Source organism: Anopheles stephensi, chromosome 3 (assembly GCF_013141755.1).
Source record: "Anopheles stephensi strain Indian chromosome 3, UCI_ANSTEP_V1.0, whole genome shotgun sequence".
Lineage (NCBI taxonomy): Eukaryota > Metazoa > Arthropoda > Insecta > Diptera > Culicidae > Anopheles > Anopheles stephensi.
The window spans coordinates 54,316,976-54,342,839 of NC_050203.1; the positions used below are offsets into that span (position 1 = coordinate 54,316,976).

The following is a 25,864-nucleotide window of genomic DNA, read 5'->3' on the forward strand; positions in this document are numbered from 1 at the left end:
TCTCGGCCCGGGCGGGAGTCGTGCTGTTTCGCTCATGCGACCAAGTCGTAATTGATAACTTGATTCCTCGGTCGGCTCCGCTACAACAACGCAGCATCCGTTTTTCGATGGAAGATTCTTGCGTTCGAGTCGAGTCCACGCCTGGCGAGACTGCTACCGTTAGGGGCATTGGTTTGCGAGGGTGAGTCTATTAGTCGCAAAGGAAACACCTTTTTGGCATTAGAATTCCCCCGGGCCGAACGAACGGAAGGCAATAATTTGTCGTACGATGCTGATGATCATGATGATGAGGATGATGGTAGTGAGTCGCTGGTATTTCCCCATGAATGGGCTGATTTGTCTGAACGAACGAACGAGGAAGGACAAATAAGGAATCGTTGGAAAAAGATCCATTAGAACTCATCACGTATTTAGATTTGATTGTATTATTCGAGATATGATACGATTTTATGAGAATAAAGAGATCGTTGTAGTTGATTTTGTTTTTTACAATCTGATAGCTTCTTGTTCATTTAATTCCTGTTCTGTTGTACATCGAATACGTGGTAGTTTTATTTACATAAGATAATGTTCTTCTTTCTTGGCACTACAACCTTGAAAGATCTCCGCCTGCCATTTCTGGCTTTCTGTGACTTGATTTTACCCGAAACAAAGTAGTGTCAGGTCGGCATACGGGGAGGCGGTCTGGATGGGATTTGAACCCCGGTACTGCTGTGTGAAGACCGGCGCCGCTGTCGCCTCGGCTACCGGACCTATGTTAATCTATTTAAAACTTTAATCTATTTTTGTTAGTACGTTTCAAGAGGGTAATATAAATTCCATCACAGCGCTAAGTTTGGTAATGAATAAAAATCCTTGCCAGAATCGAAAACAAATTGTTTGATTTTGTTCTATAAACTACTTTTTATCATTTAATTTCCGATTGTAAATCATCCATTTTGTCATATCATACACAGCAAATTCTAATAACTCACTTCTTCCTGACTTAAGGTATTTGAAAATATAGAACCTAAATGCTAGCTACTAAGTACTAACTTCTCTAGGTCTTTGAAATGTGAGAGAGTTAGCACTAAGTGTTTGTATTGTAAGATGAATTTTATTTTAAACAATATTTGATAAACTTTCATAATATTACATTTCCTGTGTATTGTAGAGAATCTGTACCAAGATGAGGCTTTAAGGACAACGCTAAGAAAATTGTTTTGAGTTCGTTGTAGGTTTAGCGTGGCGGTCTGGTGACTGAGGCGATAGAGGCGCCAGTCTTCACACGGCAGAATCAGGATTCAAATCCCATCCAGACCGTCTCCTTGCACGTAGGGGTGACTATCCAGCTAGGTGTTATATCACGAAGCAGAAAGCCAGAAATGGCAGGCCGAGACCTTTTGGAGTTGTAGTGTCAGGAGAGTGTCTTCTTAGCTATTGTGTATAATTGTGTAAGCTTAAAATTGTTTTTGATTATACAGTAATTGTTTTTTTTTTTGTAAGTAAAACGTTTAACGCTCAATCACCAAATTTTTATTTGTTTGACTTATATTTAAATTTAAATTTAGTTGTATTTCTTTGTTATTTTCTATTATTTTTAAACATATAAATTAACTTAAATATCTTTTGAATTTTTTGTACCATTTATTACATTTATAATTCAAGTATTCAATCAAGACTAAAGAATTAGGAAGATTTGTTTTTGCATAAAAATTAAGAGACAATTAAAATTTGTTAATACTTATCCTACTGTAAGCCCACTTAAGTAACAGTTTCTGTCCTCTCAAACCGACTTAAGACTTGCAGCTTCTTTCATATCGTTCCCAAATTTAAAGCACTATCATAAACAATGCATGCACATAATAAAATAATAATAAACAACCGTAGCGTACATCCCCGAAACAGTTAATTACAATAATTTACCCATCCGTAACCTAATTTTTATGCATGTTTTTATTACACTGCGACCGGTAGGGGCTGCCAGTGCCTGAAAGGTTATTGTAATAATGTAATCAAAATAATAAAATAAAATCGATAATGGTTACAGTTGCTGGTGTCTGGTGCTTCCACCGGTTAACGGCACCGGCAATACGGTTCTCTCCCTTCCGACGAACCCGTTATCACGTTCACGGACCCCAAACCAGACGAGATCATCCAAAAACGAAAACTAAAAGTGGCTTAAGTGTTGCTCATTGCCCCTGTGCCAACGTACCGCGTCCACTAGGCAAGCTGTTTGTTCGTATCGTTGAATCTGTCCCCTGGTACAACTGCACCCCTCGAGCGTCACACCGAAGCGCCATATACTGGGTGGTGGGACCGTGGTGTAGATGGCATCGGGTAGCGCCCTCTTTTCTTCGACCGTACGTACTCCAATAGCCACCAAACGATGGACGCCGAAATGCCACGATCAGCCGGCAAGCAAGCAAACGGGGTGGGAAAGATCATCTTCACCGTCGGTCCAGCTGCAGTGCGGACAGCGCTTTGGACCGCGGCTTCTTCATGAGCTTGGTGCGACTATGGTAATAATAACAATAATCAAGTACCTCCCAGTTCGCGTGCGACTAGACGCCAGGGGGTGGGTGTGTGGAAAGCGAGGGAAGCTGAAGGCTGATATTGTATGCGTGAGTAGGTTGGGGTCGGTTAGGGTTTCGTGGTCAGTTGGACGTAAGGTAGGGGTCGGCTGTCGCTGTAAGCTCACCCCCTGAAGTCACTGCAAAAGGGACACCGCTTGGACAGCTTCAAACGGCATCCCTGCCCTTGTACAGCGGACCGCTTCGCTGGAGTGCACGACACGAACGTGCGATATTCGGCAACGATCCTCGAGGCGCACACCGTGCAGATATAAATATCTCCCACGAAGAAGCCTCCCATCGACAGAACGAAACGTCACCACGGCCGAGCAGGATCGCAGGCTTCGACGACGCCTTCTCGGTGTAACTTCGAGTGTATACGATATTAGCGGCGACACCAAACAAGTGTGTGAGAGTTTTGTGAAGCAAGCAATAGCAAATTTTAAGAATGAAAGTGATTGTAAGTTTTGTGATGGACCCTTAAGAAATGAAGTGTATTTTGAGTGTTTTTGATGTATTCTTGTTTGTATATTCTTTCCCAATGGATAGATCTACGTTTGTGTCTGTGTGCTATTGCTGGTGTTGGGTGGAGTGGAATGTGCCCCCCAAGGGCCAGTCACTGAACCAATTCCCATCATACGGCAGGAGCAGGAGGTGAATCCGGATGGTAGTTACAGCTGGAATTACGAGACGGGAAATGGTATTGTGGCGGAAGAGCAGGGCTTCCTGAAGAATGCCGGAACCGAGCAGGAAACACAGGTGAGTGTAAGGAAAATGGTGCTAAGAATTGTTAAAAACTGAAAGTGACATTGCGAAGAATAGAATAGAAGGGCTCTAATGCCTAAATTCTCGGTTCGATGTGTGTCACAGTTCCAGTAAAAGTCAGGTTAATTTGTGTATGTTGAAGATTACCGATTTAATTGGCGATTGGCAGTCGATACGCGACATCTTAGTTCGAGACACTTTTAAACAGCTCTGAAGCAGCTTCCATACGTTCTTCTTCTTCTTCCTTGGCACTGCAACTTCTAGAGGTCTCGGCCTTCCATTTCTGGCTTTCTGTGAATTATTTTTACCCTTAGTAAAGTAGTCAGCCCAACGCACGGGGAGGCGGTCAGGATGGGATTTGAACCCCGGTCCTGCCGTGTGAAGACCGGCGCTGTTATCGCCTCGTCCACCGGACCGCCTCATTCGTTCCATACGATAAATCTCTCTAATTAATATTTTTGAAGTAAAATTATTATACCATTAAATTATGAAAAAGTACATTTGTTCATCGCTTCATGTTTTGTTCATCGTTAGGATATCTTTCAAGTATTTATTTTCTACTGATGTACATCTCTTCATAAATTTTTAAATGTTTAATGTTTTCCTCAGTCTTGCTTTAGTTTTTACTAGTTTTTCTGTCTTGCGTGGCCATAGAGTTCCATTAAGCGTCAGACATTTCTTTACCAGTCACATTGTGGCTAAGAAGACTTTATAGTATTTACTAATTAGCATCATAGCTCAACTCAAAGCACTATGCAAATTTAAATACTTAGAAACTTTATGGGAGGTTAATCTCACAGTTAAACAGCCAAAAAGTTCTATCGTAGCTAGATTTGTTCTAAAACAGCATTGAAAACTCTCATGAAGTACGGTGGACTCTCACTTTCTGTAGTCTGTCAGTCGAACTAGAAGGGTATTGATCCTAGAAAGAGAACGAAGCAAATGTTGAGTATAAATCAAGGATATTTCACATTTAATCTGTTGAGTGTGTTATTCTCGCTATGTTTCATTCCTTTGTATCCTTCAAAATCATTTTTGAATAATTAAAGTCCAAGAGACATTTTGAAAAAAAATTAAGCAATTAAAGAGCAAGGATTCAAACATACTTTGTAAACTTCAAAAGCGACTGCAGATCAGAGCATCACACTACGGAAATGGCATTCATGAAGTAGAGAGTATATATGAATTAAGAGGGACAAAAATGCATTGAAATCGACGGGACTATTGAGATCAATTGAGATAGGGTTACTGTTCCATAACTAGACTTCCATCTAATCTTTTGCGCTAAATTTAATCCAGACAAAAACAGCATGAAATTAACGCCCTTCCGTACACAAAACATTTCCCAATTTTAAACTCCTCCTCATTGCCATTGCCCTTTGGCGGACAATAGCGGACCAACATTTGCACGACCCAGTTCCCCGTACGGCTTGTTACCGAAAGCAGTCAGCTTTTATGTAAGAGTTATCGGAAATTTGAAACGCACCACTGATTGCATCGATTAAAGCGCTCGGTCAAACTCCCCGCAATGGCAGCAATCCACCCTCAATTGCTGCCGTCCATTAATCAAAACCGCTTGACGAAGCAAATATTTATAGCTTCTTCTGAGTGTCGCCCATCACCCGAAACTTCCCCTCCCCCTAGTTGCCCTGTGACCTGCCAAAGAGCAGCTCATCAGCGTGGTGAGCTTTTCTTTCTAATTCCCTCGCTCGCGTACCGCTCCAGCTGATCCTCAAAGTTCGGTTTGTAATTTCTAGCCAGTAAGGCGCGTCCCCGAGGTCACCGGTGTCACTGCCGGCCGGGAGCGTATGGTGATGCTGGGTGACACGATCCCATCGAGGGCTGACATGCTTTTGACGAGCTGGCATGCAATGGCGCAGAGTGCCCTCTCTCTCGATTCCCTTTTGGCGCTCGTGCATCGCAGCCGCATCGCAATCGAACAGGATCCAGATCCGAACGGTCACACGGATTAGGGAGACTGCTTCTGGTTGCGCAACACCGATGGCTTTTTCGTTGCATGACCCATCAAAGGGGGACAGGACGGGAGATGGAAGGTGGGTGGTTCGGTGCAAAAATAAACGAAATAAACGGCAGCACTTCGGGAAAAGGTTAATTGGCTTCCTTTTCTGCAAAGTGCTGGGGAGTGTGTTGCCTTGGGAGAGTTTGCCCCCCCGTGTGCTTTTATTTTGGTTTTGTGTAACGGTTTTTGCTGTCATTTCGGTGGCCAAACCTTTTGATGATCCAATGGCCAATCTAAGCCACCCGCGGGCAGAGCGATATGGTTCAATCTGGTTATGATTTTTGGAAACTGACGCCAATAAAAGTGATGTTGCCAATTTAGTGCTACTGTGACAAAGCTGTTGGTGGCTGCCTTCTGATTGCTAATTTTAATCATCGAGATTCTCATGCTCGAATAGTGACACACATTATCAAAACACCATCTCAATCCCGTTTGGCGGAATTAATCTCAACACCCAGCATCAAGCCGATAGCTCAGAAATTGTAGCCTGATACTCAATTGCACAATCTGACCGGCGTAAATGAAACAGTTGGCAAGTGAAGCGGTCGGCATTTACCCGGCCAGTGCCGGTTGCATTGCGAAAGCTCCTTTACACGTCGTCATCAGTTACTGTGCCCACCCTCGGTAATCCCACAAAAAAAAACATCCGCCGCCAAAGATCGATGGCGAAGAGAACAAGCCTCTTGACCGTTTCGATGCGTGCGTGCCTGCACAAGCGAAGATGAGTAATTAATTGATACTTTGTGGCTGACTCGGCCGATACCGTGCGGTCGGACCACTCGATCTCGCACGAGTCTCGTCCTTCGATCGTACACACGCCTAGTCCTGGACGCGCGGGAAGGTTAAATGGCAAACCACTAACCAGCTTCTTCGTGCTTCGTACAGGTCGCTCAAGGAGAGTATTCTTACACGGCACCGGACGGGCAGCTCATACGGGTGCAGTACATTGCGGACGAGAACGGTTTCCAGCCGCTCGGTGACCATCTGCCCACACCACCCCCCATCCCGCCGGCCATCCAGCGTGCGCTCGAGTATCTGGCCAGTCTGCCCCCGGCTGATGACGCTTCGCGGAGGTACTGAGCGAGATGGTGGCACGCGACGCACGCCCCATTAACTAGCACGTAAAGCAAGACTCATCAATCGCCTATTTAGTGTTACTCGAACGGTGCGGTACAGAGATAACGGGTTGAGCAATTGTAAGCAAAACTCACCGATACATAGCACTGTCACACGGTCACATACACGCGAGGTATGTAAATAAATCATAACGTTTTTTTATTTAAATCCAACAATCGTATAATTTTATTTGCTCGACGGCGCATCTCCGCTAACATGGCTTCATCATTATCGAACGCTTCGTATCACAAGCTGTTTTGGGCCGACAGCAGCGTTATCCTTCACCGTGGCAAGCTTTTAACTAATCCCCTGACAGAGCTCGATAGGCCCCGTTCGCGTTTGCCCATCAAACTAATCACCCTCCAAGCATCCTTTCTGCGTTTCGCGTGTGGCTTCTAGCCGCGTTCTTGCACTCCGAACACAACCCCCGCTCTTTTCCTCTTTGCATCCCTCCTCATACTCTATCTGGCTGTAAAACTCGCCGATCAGCCGATCAGCAGCACCATAAAACGAGGCATGAGGCGTATGGGGAACATTTTAATCTCAAGGCAAGTAGCGTGCGAGTCGGTGGATGAATGAACTATGTATGGTAAGATTATGAGCGTTTGGCTCGTTCTTTTTATTGCTCACCAGGTAACGTATCGGTTTGCGTGTGTGTGTGTGTCGCAGATTTTGTTGTTGTTGTTGTTTGGGGATTGATTCCCGTGTGGCGCCCTGTTGGTATTATCTGTTAGTCATACAACCTGCCAACATGCACTATGGGAAATAGCGTGGATTTATGATGGAAATGAATTTTTGGAATACAATTTTAAATCTAGAAGCATGGAAATTAACCTTAACGTAAAAAAGATACCAGTTTATTGAACAAAGGCACACTATAAAGGATTGTAACGGCCATCCAGGCCTAGACCCTGTATTCCCTATAATATAAAGATCTCAATGAGATCGCAGATGGATAGATCCTGAGCACCGGTATATTCCAACAAGCGAGCATCAAATAATGATGATTAAGCAAGTAAACGACGGTCTTCTGTTGTTTCTAGGCCTATGTTCCAGGACACTATGCCTGGATGCGTAGTTGGGTAAACTAGAGGAATGAATTCCAGGAAAATGAATGTGGTACATGACCTCTGGACCTGTTCGACACGATCGATATGTATCCTAGCAGTCGGAGACCAAACTAACGCACATTATTCCAACCTGATGATCAGCGAGCAGAAGAGTACGTTATTACACAAAGGGATCGTTACAGTTTCAGGCAATTCTCTTCAACAAGCAGAGGGCTTAATGAGCTGCTCTAACAAGCAAATCAAAATGCTGGCGAATGTTAAAACCAGAATTAAGCCATACGCCAAAGTTCTTGATTAAAGAAGCACAGGTTAATTGGGAATGAGGAAAATTATTGAAATAAAGATACCTTTTTCTAGGCATAAGGTAATTAAAATTGCAAGCAAACCAAGCGAAGAACAATCTAGAATTAGTTGGAGAGACATACCATCCATTGAGAAGGAGATATTTTCGAATCATATGCCTTACAGATGATTAGAACAAAAAGCAAGAGTCTAAGAACACTACCTTGAGGTACACTAACTCTGTCTCCCGACAAAGAGTTGAAAAAAGGGTCAATAAGCTTGACGATGTAAGAACGATCACTGAGAAAGGAACTAAGCCACAAGATAAGGGAACTATTGAGATCTTAATTGAAAATTTTAAGAAGCAATGAAGGATATGGAACATAAACGAACACGGATTTGAAGTCGGTTTAAATAGCATCGACTTATGTTCTAGATGGAAACAGATAGAAGAGGTAAAGCAATTCAGAGTAGAGAAGATTTAGTTTAGATATCCATTCTCCTTGAGTAAAACTTAAATACGCATGGAATTTGAAGCAGAACCTATGTTATAAAGAGCAAGCAAATTAAGAGTGTAGAATGAACGCTTGATGTACAGGAAGAAAAGCTAGAATCTTACTAACATACCTCCCCAGTCTCTTCAGAACAACTTCAAATATTTCAACTCCTGTAAGCTGAAGTTACTTATAACAGAATATGGATTAGTTTTGCATGTATTCATAACTAGGCTAGACTATTATTCATTTTACTTTGCCTGATGTAACAGAATCCTCCAGAGTTGTCCCATTGGAAAGGGTGACCTAAAAAATTGGTTCACTGGTCCATGCATGAAGTCCATAATCTGGGTTTTGGTTTGAATATATAGAGAAAATCTGAATAACAGAGCAACAGCTCTGTTCGAAGTTGAGAAGAATGAGAACAACCCAAAATATCCCCATACAGTTCTGACACCCGACGAAACTGAAATCTAGAAAGCTAACTCGTCCTAATTGTTGTATGTTTTTACTTTGTAAGAATATTAGTCAAACATCGTTTCAAATGTGATTCTCTTCTTAGTCTTTTACGCATGGATACCGCATACATAGAAAGACAACGTAGGGGGTTCTTCTAACAGTTTCTTGATGTTACCGGAGCGCCTTGTTAGACTCGGTGTAGTGGCCATGTCACTAAAATGCCTCCGGGCAACCTAGACCATAAAGTCTTTTAATGCCGGCAACATGTACAGACGGAGCATAAAAGGCTCAAGTTGGAACGAATGATTGGAAAACTATGACACATGATCGCTTGAAGGTTTATTTAGTTGTACTGCTTAACCCAGACCTTCTTACGGTTGAGGCGTCCGTCAAGAGGACGAAAAGGAAATTATAAAATATTTAACAAATATATTGATTATTCCTATCAGTTGTATTTTGAAATAAACTGATCGTACTGGCCATCAACTCTTAATGATGGCAAGCTCATAACAGCAAGCAAGCTTATCCCACTGTGCACCGACGGCATCGCGTGAGAATAGAACAATACTGAAAGAAATGATTTTTCACCAAATTTAGCTTGCCAACCATTCTAACCTCCCTTCCCACCATCACTCCCACCCCGGGCCTTTGGATAAATTTCTTGGAAGCGTGATGGATTTAGCGGCACCGTTCGATCCGGTGTTTATTAATTGTTTTGATTATGCCCACGAGAACGCCGGTACATCCGCCCGCGTCTGCCGCGCACGGTATGAATATTCATGAGCCCTAAAGAATATTTACGGCTGGGCGTGATTCCAGTGCGAGTTTCCGCCCACCGGGGAATCCTGCCCAAATGGGCGCGCGTTTAACGAGTTTGTCCAGGATATGTTCACCTCTGCTCCGCTGCTACCAACTCCGCAACTCACCGCCCTAATCGGCAAATATTTTACATCGTTTAACTTAATTGACTTCAACACGGCTTCATCCTGGCGCTATCGGGTCCGTCCGATCGAGTATCGCGCAGCATTGAAAAAAATAGTCCCAGCACGCATATTTTACCTGCGTCTACCCTTGAACGAATGCATTTAGACGACTAAAATTAGTTTCCCAAGGCGGACCGCAGGGAAGAGTTCGGCAAATAAAACTGCATTCCTTCGAGGTAACGCTCAAGGAGGCAGCTCTCCGAATCGCATTGAAGAGAGTTTGACCCTGCCAAAATCGACTCCCTCGACTGCTCGTGTGCCAGATCATAACGATTAGCGGCTTGCTGCCGTCTGTGTGATCTTCTTCTATCAGCGCTATTGTCGTCGTGCCTGCTGCTACTACAACTACCTGTCAATGATGCAATAGCCCCTGACGGTGATGGTCCATCTGCCATTGATCCGGTGGGTAATCAAATCTTCCGACTGTGGAGGGTGTCGTTGAAACTTATGCAAATTTTGTCTAACGAACAACTTGTTTCTAGGCCCCACCAGCGCATGTGTGTGTGTGTGTGTGTATGTTTGCTTCTTTCTTTTGCTGGTTCGATCGCTTCTATCGGACACGGGTAGGAGGGCGTTTTAGATGCGCCTTATGGTGATTTGCTAGGACACACGCAACCGGACGCTGGTTCGCTTTGCCGAAAAACCGAACCAAAACCCGAAAGGTGGCCGAAAGGTGGACGAAATACAAGGTTTACCGAAAACCAAAAGAAAAAAAATCCACAGCCAACCGTTGCCGTGCGCACCGATATAAATAGCCAACGCCTTGCTGCGGCCGCTGCCAGATTTCTGTACCAAGCGCGACGACCAACAGTAGTGGTGCCCGATCCCGTCTAGCGTGACGTCAAGCGTAGAATCATCTTCCGCGTGCCAGCTTTACAGTGAACAAAATGAACCAGGTGCGTAGTGTAGTGAGTGCGCCGACGCGTGTGTCAAAAGTGGCCTGTGTCCAAAATGGGGAGATACTAATTGTGTGTTGATTGTTTGTTGTTTTTTGGTTGTGTGTTTTAGCTCGTCTATGTGCTCGTGCTTGCAGTGATTGCATCCGTAACGGCAGACAAGGATGCCACCGTACTCAGGCAGGACTCGGAAGTTAACCCGGACGGCACTTATCAGTACGCGTACGAAACGTCGAACGGAATTGTGGCCGAAGAGCAGGGCACACTGAAGAATCTCGGCGAAGAACAAGCTCAGGTAGCTAGCTCCTGATGTCAATCCACACAACACACGCTAAACTTTTGTTCTATTTCCATGAATCTACCCCCGAAAAGGTTTCCCAAGGACAGTACTCGTACACCGATCCAGAAGGCAACCGTATCTCCCTGCAGTACATCGCGGACGAGAATGGATTCCAGCCGCAGGGTGATCATCTGCCAACGCCACCACCGATCCCGGAGGCCATCGAGCGTGCCCTGCGACTGTTGGCTAACCTGAGCCGGAACAAGCGTGGTTCTGTGTAGCTCTAGCTGTAACAATCACACACACACACACACTGCGAGCCGTAAATAGTGAATTAGGTTAGTGATACAGGTCCCGGGCACTTGGCAGCAACTAGTCATGTTTCTGAAGCGTAAAGTGACAAGGAAATAAAAACAAAAAGCACCGCCACCATAATGATGTGCGCGAGCACAAATATTCGTACAAGGAAATCTTGCATCAACTTTGACTGAAAATGGCCTGTCTCAGCTGTTCTACCAACAAGGGTTCGTCACTTGCCCGTTCGTTGAACTCGTTCGTTCCCAGCTGAGTGTCGCCGGGTGAAAGTAATGTTTCTCTCTCTCTCTCTCTCTCTCTCTCTCTCTCTCTCTCTCTCTCTCTCTCTCTTCGTTTGTTTGGTGTTTGTAAGCAGATTTTATCTTTGTTTTTCTCCTAAACAAACAAAAAAGTCTGTCAACTCATACCGATCAAACAAAAAATGCTTCGGCTGAACTTGACATTGAGTGTCGCTTAAGATGGCGATCGCTTATGCAAACAGAAGGCTTCATGACGTGGTTGTTGTGTTATGTTTTTTTCGATTTTCGATGCAGATGAGACTCGAATTTAAAATCCCTTTCCCCTCCAAATCCTCATGGGGGGGCGATGCAATCCGCCACGACCTTGCGCGTATCGGGGTTTAATTTTATGCTACCCACCCGATACTGACCCACAAAGATTTATATTCACAGCATCCGAAAACAGAAAAATCCACCGTATGGTAGTAGCGGCAATAATACTACGCACCATGATGATGACGAAATGGATGGCCTTCGATTTTCCGGTCCCGCATATCGACCCGTATCACACGTATGCTAAACCGAACTGAATGGTCCGAAGAAGACCCGAACCGGACCACACGGTCGGACGGCGGAGGCCGTGAAATCTTGCCCAACCTTGAATGTCGTCCCAAGATCCGGTCCGACCAATGATGGTCGGCGCGAGGAAGAGTTGCCGAGCACATTCAGTTGGGGGCTTTGTTTGGTTTGTGTTTTCGTGGGCGACGCAGAAGATCCCGGTGGGACTTTAAAAATAGACCCGGAGACATCTTCTTATGGTTCTTAAGATAGGAAGTGCTGGAGACCGGGCGTGGTAGATGGACAAGGCGAGAAAGGCTTGTTGCGTAGCGTAAAACTATTTTTAATTCTGACTGTGGTTTTTGTGCTTGCGAAAAGTTTGCTTGTGCGTGGTTTGGCAAACACATTGGATGGGTGATGTGTTGTGAGGTCATTTGAGGATTGCAACACGCACCTGTCCAATCAAATTTTATCTCAACTATATCGCCATTCTTCCTATAACAGTAAGAACCTGTTCGCACGGAAATGATGTGGAAATTTTTAAAATCTTTAATTTAATATGTAACTTAGTTTTGGTTGGGACAGTCTGTTGGACGAGGCGGCCTTCACAAGGCAGGACCAGAAATCAAATCCTATCAGATCGTCTTCTCGTATACACAACTAACAAGACAAGTCAAATAAAGCTATAAATGACAGCCAGAGAACTGTCGGGATTGTAACGCTAAAGAAGAAGAAGAACTTGGTTTTGGGTTAGTCATGCCTAACGATCAACGACTCCACAACATGTTCGCGGTTCAAATTTCCACTAAAACAACGGGTAAATCTAACGCCAATAAGCCATCCACGATCAGGATTCTAAAACGCTTGCAAATAGTTATAAAAATTTATAGAGGCATTGAAAAAATCTTCTTTCTTTAAAACGTTCCGCACAATGCTATCTTGCGTGTACAAAAATCTGAAATAATCAAACACTTGACTTTATCGAAAAATTCTGCATTGTTTCATTACCTCCAGTGTATTGTTTTAAAGTATGCAGTAAGGCAAAGGCTAATTTTTTTACTAATTTATATTCAATCATCCTGAAGAGCCTATCTTCTTGTCCGTCTAAACGGTGCCAAATGTCCTTGTCATTGTTATACAAAACTCTTCTTTCATGCCTTAGGTGAAGTTGTCTACGTGACAATCGCATAGAATGATTAGCTGAGAACACTGTTGGCAATCTAAGAGAATCAAAATTTACCTCCACTGCGACCTACAGAATTTGTGAGCTAACCCTTATTTAATCCAACTATGACTATCCAACTATGTGGTATCATTAAGTTTAGAAAGCCAGAAATGGCAGGCATGACCTAACAGGTCGTTAGGCCAAAGAAGAAGATGAGAGATACCTGGCTAAAGTTCCTACTATTTGTAGTAGGGCATCAGGTGAAATAGTGACACCATTTTTTTTTACTTACCATCCTGGCCTCATAGTATGAATTACTAAGATCACTTAATTCTACAGTCAGCCATCACTACAAGAATGGTCCCTCTAGGATGTCACCTCGATCACGGACAGCGATTTCTGAGTTATTATTAACAGACGAATAAGACAAATAAGTGTTATTATATTTTAATTGTTTTTCAATATTGAAGACCAGCTTGGACACGACTGCCACGTGACAGAATAAATAAGTTATTATTACATTTCTTTTTCCGAACCTTAAGTTACACGAATGTTAAGTTGGATTTTACTACAAAGAAACTCCATATAACACAACACAATTGAGAACTCAATTGTGTTAACAAATATTTTAACACAAAAAGAAAGATCCACAAAATTGAATAAATTTAATCATAACTTAACGGCTTTAGAAGTATTCAAGCCAATATTCTAGCACAAGTAATTCACGAACACTTTCCACAGAACGTACGTTCTCACTCAAGTCTCCAAAGTAACTAACACACAATGGCACTCACCACACACACAGCAGCTGTCTTTCGTACACACCTGCCTACGATCCAACCCATCTTAATCGTCACTAATTTAGCACACTTTACGAGACGAAAAACAAGCTTTACCGAGCGCGATCACCAACAGGTCAGTCTGGTTTATCAATTGACATTCGGTGGCAGGATAATAACTCAAACCCGAGGGCACGAGCGAAAAGGTGAAAAATATCGAGCATTTTTGTAATAAATTTAACGTCCTTTGCCGGTTAAGTGATCGGTCTGGTCGGTATGCGCCGCAGCTGTGCCAATGGATGCCCAATGGATGGAACAGTCCTGTTCATATTTGTTGGATTCTGGGAAGAACCGACCCCTTCACATCGAACATATTTGCATCAGGCGCAAATGAAATAAATTCATCAGCTCGGGAAAATATGACATTTTCCCGTTTCATTCTACAAGTGAGAAGATTCACTGTTCGCAGACGTTGAGTGCGAGGGTATATAAAACCATGACCATATGGAATGGGAATTAAACTCACTTCGCTTATAGAGCAACGTAGTACTCTTGTGCTAACGTTGACAATTCGTTGCTCAAATACAGTTCACCAAGCATCATGCGCCTCCATTTGGTAAGTTTTGAAGGTTCATCTTACTAGCTATGGATCGATCTAATTATTTTATTTTCCCGATAGAGCATTTTTCTTCTAGCGGGTGTATTGGCACTTGCTGCAGCACAAAATGATGGTAAATATAGACCGTCGCCCAGCGAGCTAACTACGCAACGGCCCCGTTATCGCCCGTACACCGACAGTAGATACCTTCAGTATCCGTACAACACTTATCGTTACGTAAACGATCGTCGCTACTACAACCGTAACGATGGCCGTTACAATCCAGGAAACGATGGTAAATACGTCCCGAGGAATGATGGCCGTTACGTGCACGTGGACAACCGTTACAAGCACATCGAAGGACCTAGCGGTAGTGGAGCAGGTCGTCAAGGATCGTCGGGTGGAGCTGGAGGTGGGACGGGTGCTGCAGGAGCGGATGCCGCTGGAGCTAACTCTAATCCACCGAAACCGGTAACAACTACATCATCGCCTCCTTCTACCCCACCACCGACCCCAGTACCTACACTGGCCCGCATTGCTCAGGTCAAAGTCGCTCCCAAGCCAGCCTATGCTCCGGATGGATGGAAAATTATTCGCCTAGAAAATCAAGTCGAAAACGATGGCTACCATTATGTGTGAGTAACGAGAAGCGGCACGATACACCAAGTATTTCAACCTGTTAAATACTTCTTCTTCTTCTCACCCCATTATCTGCATAGATTTGAAACCGAAAACGGCATCCTGGCCGAAGAGGCGGGACGTATCGAAGACAAGGGCACGGCCACGGAAGGACTTCGTTCGCAAGGTTTCTACCAGTACGTCGGTGACGATGGAGTCGTCTATCGTGTCGATTATGTTGCCGATGGGAACGGTTTCCTGCCACAGGTATGATGCGTCAATCCGCTTTGCATTTGCTGCATGACAAATGGGTGTCGTTGATGACAGTGGGTAAATGATTAATTGTTTCTGCGCTCGTTACCTTCGCACAGGGTGACCATATACCGAAGGTGCCGCCAGCGATCGAGAAGCTGCTGAAATATTTAGCCGCCCAGCCAAAGTGAAACAGGTGAAATTTTTTTGAATTTTTATTTTTGAAGATTTATTTTTGAGTTTGTCTAAAAATACTAAATAAAAAATTTACATTAGCAAGATGACTTTTTTATGGCGTAGGCGTGCATTCAAAGAACGATCTTTAACGATTGTATAATAAAAGCACCAGTTTAGCAGAAATCAACCGATCCAAAAATATCTTCATTTTCCTTTCAAACATCAATATACATCGAATTTCGTCAGCATAACCATTCTTTTGAAACTATTATTAAACTAGTACTGTTGACAGAGTATGTAGCAACTGCACTGACAAGGGTATGGATTTGAAGCCTCTCGAAGGATCACATAGTCTCTTTATACCCTACTCCTGCTCAATACTGCCACGGCATACAGAACGAAAATATGCCTCTCCAAATATTAGTACTGGGGTATACGGGTTAACCCAACGGCTATGAGAGTATGGGTGATACATAAGCCCTCCGACGACACAAGTGATTGAGAGAAGCCTTGCCTTATCACCATTAAAACTATTGCAACGCAAAGTCTTCATGACCGCAACCACCTGCGATTAAGAAGTTTACAAAAATGCACAAAATGCGTGACCTCACTCACTCACTTACTGATACGTCCGGCATTCCTCTACGAGCACGAGTCTTGAACGATGGTGGTGTATGCCGGAAGGGTTCGATGTACCCTACCAGGAAGGCACTCGTCAGCGATCCGTGCGGTACGAGGTGAAGAGGAACACAGCACGCACATCGTTGGTTGGATCAGGTGGAGTCTAATCTAATCAATGGTCTAATCATGGTTGAAAGAGTGCAGTCCTGGAACTAGTTTCCTGAGAAAGCATTGGCGTCTTTACCTTGTCTTTTAAACGAAGTCATCACTGAGCAAGCTAAGAGAAAGAAGACTGAACTTGACGGTACTATTCTATTGTTCATTGCTGTATGTGATATCTCCATCATATGAAAGGTATTTTCAACTAGACGAGATTAAAGTAAATATATTACTTATACATAACGATATTTTATCATATTATTTTATTAGCATATATTACTATTACTTAATTCACAAATGGCGTATAGACGTCGGGTTGCCCGAAATCCACTGCAAACATTTGCAAGTATAGACAAAATTAAGAAGCTGTTTAAAAATTGTTTGGTATTCGTTATTCTTTGATTTGCTCTTACTTTCAGAAGCGAATAATGTCTCGGAGGCCCAAAGCCACTTACTTACTTACTTATCAGGCGCTACAACCGCTTTGCGGTCTTGGCCTGCTGCAACAATCCTCGATACCGCTCACGGTTCAGCGCCGTCGTCTGCCAATCCGTTATCCCGGCCGTTCTGGCGGACGCATCAACGCCATCACTCCATCTCAATTTGGGCCTACCACGCCTCCTCTGTCCTTGTGGACGGCCTAAAAGGACTTTACGGGCTGGGTCGTCCGGTGTCATTCTCATGACGTGACCAGCCCACCGGAGCCTGGCGAGTCTAATGCGCTGTACGATAGTGAGATCATCATACAGCTCGTAGAGCTCGTCGTTGTAGCGGCTCCTCCATTGTCCTTCCACACATACGGGGCCAAAAATCCTTCTGAGCATCTTCCTCTCGAACGCGGCTAAGAGGGCTTCGTCAGTTTTGGACAGAGTCCATGTCTCAGAGGCGTATGTGAGTACTGGGACTATAAATGTTCTGTACAGTCCCAGCTTCGTCCGTCGCGACAGGTATTTAGAGTGGAGAAGTTTCCTCAGGCTGTAGTATGACCGGTTGGCAGCCAGCACCCGTGCGCGTAACTCAACATCAATGTTGTTGTCGGTGCTGACTTTTGACCCCAGATAGGTGAAGTTTTGGACGACTTCGAAGGTGCGGTCACCTATCTGTACATCACCCCTGCGTAAATCAGTGTTTGTTAGCAGGGCCGCTGGTGGTGCCACCATCATTTTGGTTTTCGCCTCGTTAATCTCCAACCCGAGGTTCTGTGCCGCACGCTCGATCCTTTGATAAGCTTCTGCTACATAGGAGAGCCTCAAACCAATGATGTCTATGTCATCAGCGTATGCCAGGATCTGGATTGACTTATAGAAGATGGTCCCCGAAGTTTCCACCTCTGAGTCACGGATGGCTCTCTCTAGCGCCAGGTTGAAGAGGAGACAGGCGAGCCCATCTCCCTGGCGCAGGCCCTTGGTGGTAGCAAAGGGCCCTGAGAGTTTTCCATCCACCTTCACCTGGCATGTGATGTTGGCCATTGTCATTCGTACAAGCCTGGTAAGCTTGGCCGGGATTCCAAAAGAGCTCATTGCGTCGTAGAGTTTTACCCTGGCTATGCTGTCATAGGCGGCTTTGAAATCAATAAAGAGATGGTAGGAGTGGAGCTGTTGCTCCGCCATCTTCTCCAAGATTTGCCGCATCGTGAAGATCTGGTCAGTGGTTGATTTTCCGTTTCGGAATCCTCTCTGATAGTTTCCGACTATCTCTTCAACGAATGGGACAAGTCGATCTTGTAAGATTAGGGAGAAGATCTTGTAGGCGGTATTCAACACCGTAATACCCCTGTAGTTGCTGCACTCTAGCCTATCTCCCTTTTTGTATATAGGATAGATGATGCCAAGATTCCAATCACAAGGCATCGATTCGCTATCCCATACCTCAGTAATAATTTGATGAATTTCCTGTTCGAGTGCTGCACCACCGTTTTTGATCAGTTCGGCTACTATTCCGTCGGTGCCTGGTGCCTTGTTGTTCTTGAGCCGACGGATGGCCATTCGTGTTTCATCTATGCTAGGTGGCAGTAGCATGATATCATCTGCTAGTCACCAAAGCCACTAAAAACGATAAAAAATCAGATAAATTCACAACCGTAACATGCTACGTAGATTAGTTGCCTACCCCTGGACAAGCAAACACGGTGCGCCTAAATGTACGCTATCAATTGCATACTTTCATTTCGATGGGGTTGGATCTCAAGCACGCGTTTCAAAAATCGGAATAGGAAGCATTTTAACGTGTTTTTTTAGTTCTCATTCTTCGTATAAAAGAATAAATTTTACGAATATATCAAAAAAAGGATTAAAAAATTTCTTAAAATTTACATTTACAAATGCATTAATTTGAAAATGAAGGGCTATTTTTCCAAAAAATTAAGGGCCCAGTTCTCTTCCAATGATTTGTCACCAGTAGATAATTACTAATGGAAAGACTGTGTTCATTGTAAACATTGCAAAACGGTGACGCTGTCACTCAAGAATAAAACAAAGCATAAATTAAATGTTAAATAAACGTTGAATAATTCAAGGACTCGATCATTTCCCCCAAAACAAGTGCGCCCGGTACGAAGTGGCTTTCGCACTAACCATCCCCACGCAAGGTTACACATTTTCGCAAACGAATATGTATTCGTCGTAATAAAAGTCGCACAACAAAACTTAAAGCCACTCATCAACCGTACTGCGTTGAGTGCTCCGTATCATCAACGCACTCGCACGCACACTCGCAAAAGGAACCTTTTTAGGGACACAACAACTTTCAAAACACGACAGTCGCATCGAAAATGAAATACGGCTCAAGGATTACCGATTGATGTACGCATCCATCGAAGCCCACCACCACCACCTCCAGATCGTACATAAATTCTGCACAGTTCGTAATCGTTCCACCATTTACAGCTCTTCCCACAATTCATCGATCGTTTCGGTAGGCAGTTGGAAAGGATGCATGCTCCAAAGATGCCGTGTACAAAATTCAACGAACTCATCTCTTAGCAGTTAAGGTCAGCCACATTCTTCCTGCAATTAAAAGACAGGAGTTTGAATCGATTTTTCACACAAACCACAACCATTCATTGCGAATGCAGCTCGATGATTTGTCATCTAAGATCGCAACCGGGCGTCTAATAAATGAATACTTTCGCTCAAAGTCCACCGATGCGGAGGATGCCGCCGGGTGCCGGAGATGATTCTGAACGATTTTATGACCCATAAAATCTGTACACGTCTTATTCTTCCGCTCATTTGCCTTATATGTAAATAAAGCTATAAAAAAGTGTTAAATACGCGATGACTTCTGCATTTGTTTGGCATCGGGTTGTGATGTAGTGTGAGCACCGAAACCGGCGCATACAGCCATTCCCGGTGTCTTTTGAAGGAGGTACACGACTTTCTAGCCCGTCTAGATATTCGTGGCCGACCTGCAGACTACAAACCTTGACCGTCGTTCAGTGTGGCGGCCTTGCCTGGCCTTGCAAGTGGTTTATCGGTAAGCCGCAACTACCGTTCCCTCCGGTGTTTGCTGAGCTCCCAAAAAATTTGGCCCACCAAAGTCGAGAGATTCGAACGGAAGGATGCCCAGTAACTGGAGTCGCCAGTTTTGGGCAGAAACGATTCAGCGCAATTATCCTGAAAGCTTACGTCTGTACGCGTCGGGCATTACGGGCGCCTGGGAACTGTCAATGCAAGGGTCGTCCGAGATGGGGAGATGTGTCGATCCCTCTCGATCGATGGTCTTCGGAGGGCAATAAACATAAACTTTTTACTGTCATATTTTTTCGCGCCTCTCGCACACCACACACGGTCGGGGGAAGGCCGTACCTAGGCGCACACCATTTTGCATGGCATTCTCCCGATCGGTACGGTACGGCAGCTAGGCGACATCATAACATCGCGACCACACCGTACCAGGGCAGGGATGGTTGTATTTAATAGGAATTTTGCCGCAGCTTCAGTTTAGTTTGATTTAATCAATTACGGACACCGCAAGTACGCGCCTCGCTGGCGAGTTCGTGTCACTGAGCAACCCGTCATTCCACCAGCCACAATGCAGTACTACAGTCCAGCGTCCGTCTTAGTGAGTCATCGTGCCCGCTAATAAGCCGGGATAGTTTACGACCTGCTCTCCGAAGAGGATAGGGCGTCGAGAATGTCAGAACGTGTGCGTGTGTGTGGGATGTGGTGAAAACTTTTTCTCACCCACCGACGGGTAATAGGGCACGTCAGCTCTCCCGGGGAACTAGCCGGAAGCCGGTCGCCGTCAGTGACCTTGTGGCGTTAACTGTCTGTGGCGCAATGATTTACCTAATGAGTGTTGTGTGTGTGTGACTCAATGTGCCTCTGGAATTGATGAACCCGCCACGCGTTAGAACGTTGCATGTCAACCACCACGCGTTCGATCAGTGCCCAAGAATGTGTGGAATGTCTTCCCGGAGCGCATTAGTGATGAAGGATGTTTTCTTTTGCAGGTTTGCCTCATTTTGGTGTGCAGTGTCGTTCAGGGTGCACCAAACGATGGAAAATATAATCCGCGCAAGTACAACAAAAATGGAAAATATGTTCACAGAGGCGAAGGTGAGTATTGTTTAATATCGTATTGGTGCTTTCATCGGTGTGAAGAAATGAATGCAAACTATCAAGGATTGTGCAAAAAATGTAACGTGTAATGGCTAAATCTCGTTTAAAAAAGTATATAGTTCTGTCGTGTAAATTTGAAGGAGGAACCTCTTCAAGATAAGGTGATAAAAATGTTCTTCATTAAGTACAAAGTAACAAACTCTTCCATAGATAAATTATGAGAATTTGTCGAGGTTTTATAACTCTAATCCCCCCCTTTCACATAGCCACAAATAGCTATTAGGAGTATTGCCTTTGTATTGAGTAGGCAATAGTATTGAGAGCAGGCTCTAAGCATATAGACTTAAGTAAAGTCAGAAGTGTGTGCACTAAATAAGAAAAGAAAACACAATAAAAATCGTTAAGGTTGACTTTATTGTTGAAAAAGAACAGAAGTGAAGTAAATTTTTAAAGGAATACTTAGCAAATAATGGAGAATATACATGATGAATTTATAGGCTTTTATATATATTCTCATTATGCCTTTCTCTTCCTGTACTCAGAGTTGGGAATGTTTTATCTAATTCTACCGGAATGCTAAATCTACCGTAGGTTCACAAACATATTCAAAACTTTGCGTCTCTTCTCAATGAACATCAATCATTTTTATCTATTTTTAATAGTTAATTGCGAAGTAATAAGACTAAATTGAATTACCCACAAATAAAATCTCTCAGCTTATAACAGTCATGTAAAACTCAACTTGACTTTAGGGCTGCATTGCACACAAAAAAATTCAGTCAAAAATTGATAAATGGCTGCATTGAAACATAGGAACCTTCTGCTTCTCTTTTGACACTAAAACCTAGTGAGGCCATTTCTGGAAGTGATGGGCGGGTCGATTAAAACCTACCAAATCGAAGTAATCCGTCGGCGACCCGGAATCGTTCGAGTCGTATTGCTAGTTCGAACAAGTTTGTGGCGACACGTGAGTTTGACAAGTTCGGTCTAATCCGCGGGTCGTCACGAAATCGCCTGACGGGTCGAAGTCGATTCCTGTAAGAACAAGCTCGACTGTGAGTCGATCCAGGAAAAACTCCTACGAGCCATCACTAGTTTCTGGCTTCTTTGAAGTATTGTCACCCATGACTAGATAATCATTCTTACGTATGAGGAGACAGTCCGAACGGGATTCAATACCCGATACAGGCTTGTGAAAAAGCGAATGTAAAAATTAAGGAAATTTTACTGAGCGAACGCTAAAAATTTTAATAAATGACCCTGGAATGAAAAATTGGCGATCGGTCGTACTGTGCTTGTTCGCTTGCATTTGAGACATCAAAACACTCCATGACACTGACATATACATCGAGCTGAATCTCGTTTATGGTATGTGTAATGTTGGCTTCCAGGGAATCAGCATAGAACCTAAACCTACAGGAAAAAGTCCAATCTCGTGATAATCGTATGGATAGGTCCTATCCCAAATAACTATTATTTCACATGGCATCTTTTTTATCCAGAAACAGGGCTCAATTAGGAAGTTGTAAAAATGTTGGTCTGCTTTCCAGTGGACATATCCTGTTATTTCTTTGTTTAACTACTCTAAACCCTAATCAACAAACACATGACGTTGTCCTTGATAGTTAAACTCAAGCGCCAGGGTCAGTCAGTGGCAGATCAACCTAGGATCGAATGGAGCGGCCGCCCAGGTCCTTATCGGTTACAGGGGGCCTCGTCGGCGTGGGAAATCTTGTTGGTATTACTCACAAACGAGTCACTATTAGAGGGGCCTCAACTGCCATTCCGCTCGGGGCCTCCAAATACCTTGATCCGCCACAGAGGTCAATTGAATCTTATATCAGCCCAGATATAGTTTTTTAAAGGACAAATTGCTCTGAATATTGCTCGCCTAGCACGTGTTTCCATGAGGAGTGTGTTTGACAAACCTGGGTTAGAGGATCGACAATATGCTTCATTCATGTTCCATATCATATCATTTTAATATCTGTGACAAATTTATTTAAATTCTAAATCATCCATAGTAATGGATCACTGCGGATAGAATTATGTGTTCATTCCTAAACATTTGAAGTGTTAGCTAGAAGGAACGAGTGTCACATCTCAATCGGAAAGTCCCCTCGTACGTAAGGACGGCTATCGACCGACGAACAAATTGAGTAATGAAAGCCAAAAATGGAAAGCCAAGACCTCTAGAGTTTGAAGAACCTTAGAAGAAGAAAAGCTCTCTAACACCAGAACTTGTTAAGGATTTGCCTGGAGTCTGGACAGCCAATCATATACAAGGAGCGTAACAAACCCAACATGCTTTAATGGCTTCAAAATTGACATCAAACAATCCCAACAAATTAAGATTAAAATATGTATCAAACCCGGATTTGCCACCCTACCACCACAGGTGACATTTAAATTCAATTAATACTTGTGCCATCAATTTATACTCTTCATCAACCATCCAACATCTCCACACGTTCAAAGATTGTGCTTGTGATTGCGTGATCTCCCATCGAAAGCAAACAAAAAACTTGACACTACCCTTTATCCGGCCAATAAACTACGAAAATAACTCGTCCCAATGCTAAATCATACCGTAATATTTTGTTCCAAATTATGAACCATAACTTAGGCATATAGCCGAGGTCCCCGCCAACCACGCTAGCACAGGAAATACGCAGACAAGCTAATTTTCCACAAAACCAACACGGCAGAAAAACGTCGAATTTATTTGATGTGAAACCAACCCCGTCACGTTTGCGGACGGGCGTATCAAATCAAGATAATGTGATCGCCCGGTCCAGTCCGCAACCCTTTTTCTTGAAGATGCTCTCCTGCACGGTCTCAACACTGGTAGGACCGGCCGTCTGTCGACGGTTGAAATTTGCATAATTTGTTTCTGATTGGGCATCATAAACATTTATGTTTACAGGATTTTTCCGCTCGTCTCCAGCAGCTCGGCAGACGAACACACACAGAGAGATGTGCTACGTTTTGTTAATTGTAATGCTAAAAATTGAATTAAATTGTATCGCATTAATATGGCGCTGGTGAATGATGGTTCATCCATAATCGTGTAATTTAGTGTCGACATGTGTTTAACGAGCGCGCATGATGTCTTTTTTTCCATTCGGGACAGGAGATTACGTCGAGGATCTGAGCCGGTACCGGTACGTGCATTATGACGATGGCGATCGGGGAAGGTACTTCCACATACACATACCGTACGATGGAGGGTACGGGAACTACGAAGGTGGACACGAACCATACCGTTTCCCACCGTACGATCCGGCAGGAGAGTATGCGTAAGTTGACCGTTTCGATGAAACGACATCAATCTTCACGGGTTTTCTCTTGGTTACAGCGAACAGATCAACAAGTACTCGTACGATCCGTTTAGAGCGAACGCGTACGACATTAAGAAACCGTCCATCTACCTCGAGTACGGTGTACCCACCGTATCGGAAACTAACACCGCATCCAGCGATGTCCGGAAGTCGTTGTTGCCCGGTCCAGGCACGGCCTACCTACCTGCAGCAGAATCCGACGAGCTGGACGTGCGCAAGTCACTCCTGCCCGGGCTCGGAACGGGATACCTGCCCGTACTAACGCCCCAGGAGCAAGGACTCGCAATCGGACTGTCCGAAAAGCGCTCCAAAGCTCTGCCCCATCCCAACAGCATCGATGGAGTCGATCACCTGACGACGACGGCTTCAACCCATGATAACTCTGCGCGTGCCACAACGACACAGTCTCCGATCGAGACGTCCACCGTCTCTAATATAGGCACCGATCGAACCGACGGACCGGCCGACGACTCGCTGCACAACCATCCCTGCATCGCCACCAGCGGCCCGCTCAAGCTCGCAGCCAAAGCGTGACGTGTGTGGGGAAAGCTTCGCAGAGTGCTTTCCGGATTATCGCATACCGCCGAGCCCGTGATGATCCACTTTGTTAGTTGATAAGCAGACGATCTGTATTTTGAAAGTTGTTGCCCCACATAAAAACACATCTCCACTCAAAAAAAAAAACTCCAGCTTGAAGTTGATGATGAAAGATCGATCCGACCTTGGTCGCCACGAGCCACTGCTCACTACACCTCACGGTGAGAGGTGATCTTGTTTAAATGAAAGCAAAGATGCCACCTCGTGAAGATGCACCAGCTTCGAAAGTCCCGGGGCAGCAAGTATCGAGCGAAAGGCCACCTGGCCCATCGTAAAGTACGGTGACAAATTAACTGCTTCCGGTCTCGGTCGGCTAATGAGTTGAGTAACACTGGCCAACAAGATAAACGGTGTCGCATTTGACTCGAGGGCTGATTTATGCAAATCCACCCGAAGTGCCTCCGAATGTGCGCGATCGAGAGCAACACACCGACGAACCACACGCTTATCTGCGAACCTCTGCCGAAGGATCTCCTCGAAGTTGGTGAGGTGATGTTGCGGACGATGGCTTTTCTGTGCTCATCTGTGCCCATTCCGATCTTGTCACAAACAATACGCCTACATCATTATGGTTAATATGGCTGATTTGCATGTTTTCTGCATGCCACCACAACGCATGAAGAAGAGCGCTCATAACCCAGCCTAAAGCCCAGGAAGCGAGCGATGATTCGGTTCGGCGTGGCTGGTTCGTCCAGGGGGGCTGAAGTCTGCGTAAATGTCAAGATCACCCGCACACTTCGGTCTGGCCGGTGGCATTAGTTGTGCTCCGAAATTTCCTCCAATCTAAACTAGATCATCTTAGCCTGGACTGAGAAGATCGTGCGAAAGCGATCGTCTGCCGCAACGAAATTCTATTGGTTATGCAACCTTTCCGTGGTTCCTTATTTTAATCGATCGTGCGATAATTTAATCAATGTATTCTCGAAAGAACTCCCGCTCGTATCGTAAATATCACCCCGGAGGTACCTATTTTAAGAATGCACATAT

The 25,864-nt window shown here is 44.4% G+C and overlaps 4 protein-coding genes and 1 long non-coding RNA gene across 7 annotated transcripts; 4 read left to right on the top strand and 1 right to left on the bottom strand.

Moving 5' to 3' along the window:
• Positions 1–2,865: 2,865 nt before the first annotated feature.
• On the top strand, positions 2,866–6,620 carry LOC118513361 (endocuticle structural glycoprotein ABD-4-like). The gene is made up of 3 exons (XM_036058993.1): positions 2,866–3,012; positions 3,102–3,311; positions 6,223–6,620. The coding sequence occupies exons 1-3, from the start codon at positions 3,001–3,003 to the stop codon at positions 6,415–6,417; spliced, it is 417 nt and encodes a 138-aa protein (XP_035914886.1). The 5' UTR covers positions 2,866–3,000; the 3' UTR covers positions 6,418–6,620.
• LOC118513364 lies at positions 3,307–13,959 on the bottom strand. Its single transcript, XR_004906453.1, has 3 exons — positions 13,710–13,959; positions 13,466–13,572; positions 3,307–4,239 (listed from the first exon to the last, which is right to left on the bottom strand). It is a non-coding gene; the product is annotated as an uncharacterized LOC118513364 (long non-coding RNA).
• LOC118513363 (endocuticle structural glycoprotein SgAbd-2-like) lies at positions 10,516–11,387 on the top strand. The gene is made up of 3 exons (XM_036058995.1): positions 10,516–10,637; positions 10,750–10,932; positions 11,010–11,387. Exons 1-3 carry the CDS (start codon positions 10,629–10,631, stop codon positions 11,196–11,198), a joined length of 381 nt encoding a protein of 126 aa, XP_035914888.1. The 5' UTR covers positions 10,516–10,628; the 3' UTR covers positions 11,199–11,387.
• Positions 13,960–14,413: 454 nt separating the features above from the next.
• On the top strand, positions 14,414–15,780 carry LOC118513360 (larval cuticle protein LCP-30-like). Its single transcript, XM_036058992.1, has 4 exons — positions 14,414–14,568; positions 14,632–15,185; positions 15,270–15,435; positions 15,540–15,780. The coding sequence occupies exons 1-4, from the start codon at positions 14,554–14,556 to the stop codon at positions 15,609–15,611; spliced, it is 807 nt and encodes a 268-aa protein (XP_035914885.1). The 5' UTR covers positions 14,414–14,553; the 3' UTR covers positions 15,612–15,780.
• Positions 15,781–20,314: 4,534 nt separating this feature from the next.
• Positions 20,315–24,977, top strand: LOC118513359. 3 transcript variants are annotated; one of them, XM_036058990.1, is made up of 4 exons: positions 20,315–20,439; positions 20,831–20,936; positions 24,073–24,238; positions 24,298–24,977. In XM_036058990.1, the coding sequence occupies exons 1-4, from the start codon at positions 20,410–20,412 to the stop codon at positions 24,812–24,814; spliced, it is 819 nt and encodes a 272-aa protein (XP_035914883.1). In that variant the 5' UTR covers positions 20,315–20,409; the 3' UTR covers positions 24,815–24,977. The 3 variants fall into 3 exon arrangements, with proteins under 3 accessions (XP_035914883.1, XP_035914884.1, XP_035914882.1); XM_036058991.1 differs by having other exon boundaries at positions 24,076–24,238; XM_036058989.1 differs by having other exon boundaries at positions 20,831–20,935; positions 24,066–24,238.
• The last annotated feature ends 887 nt before the right edge of the window (positions 24,978–25,864 follow it).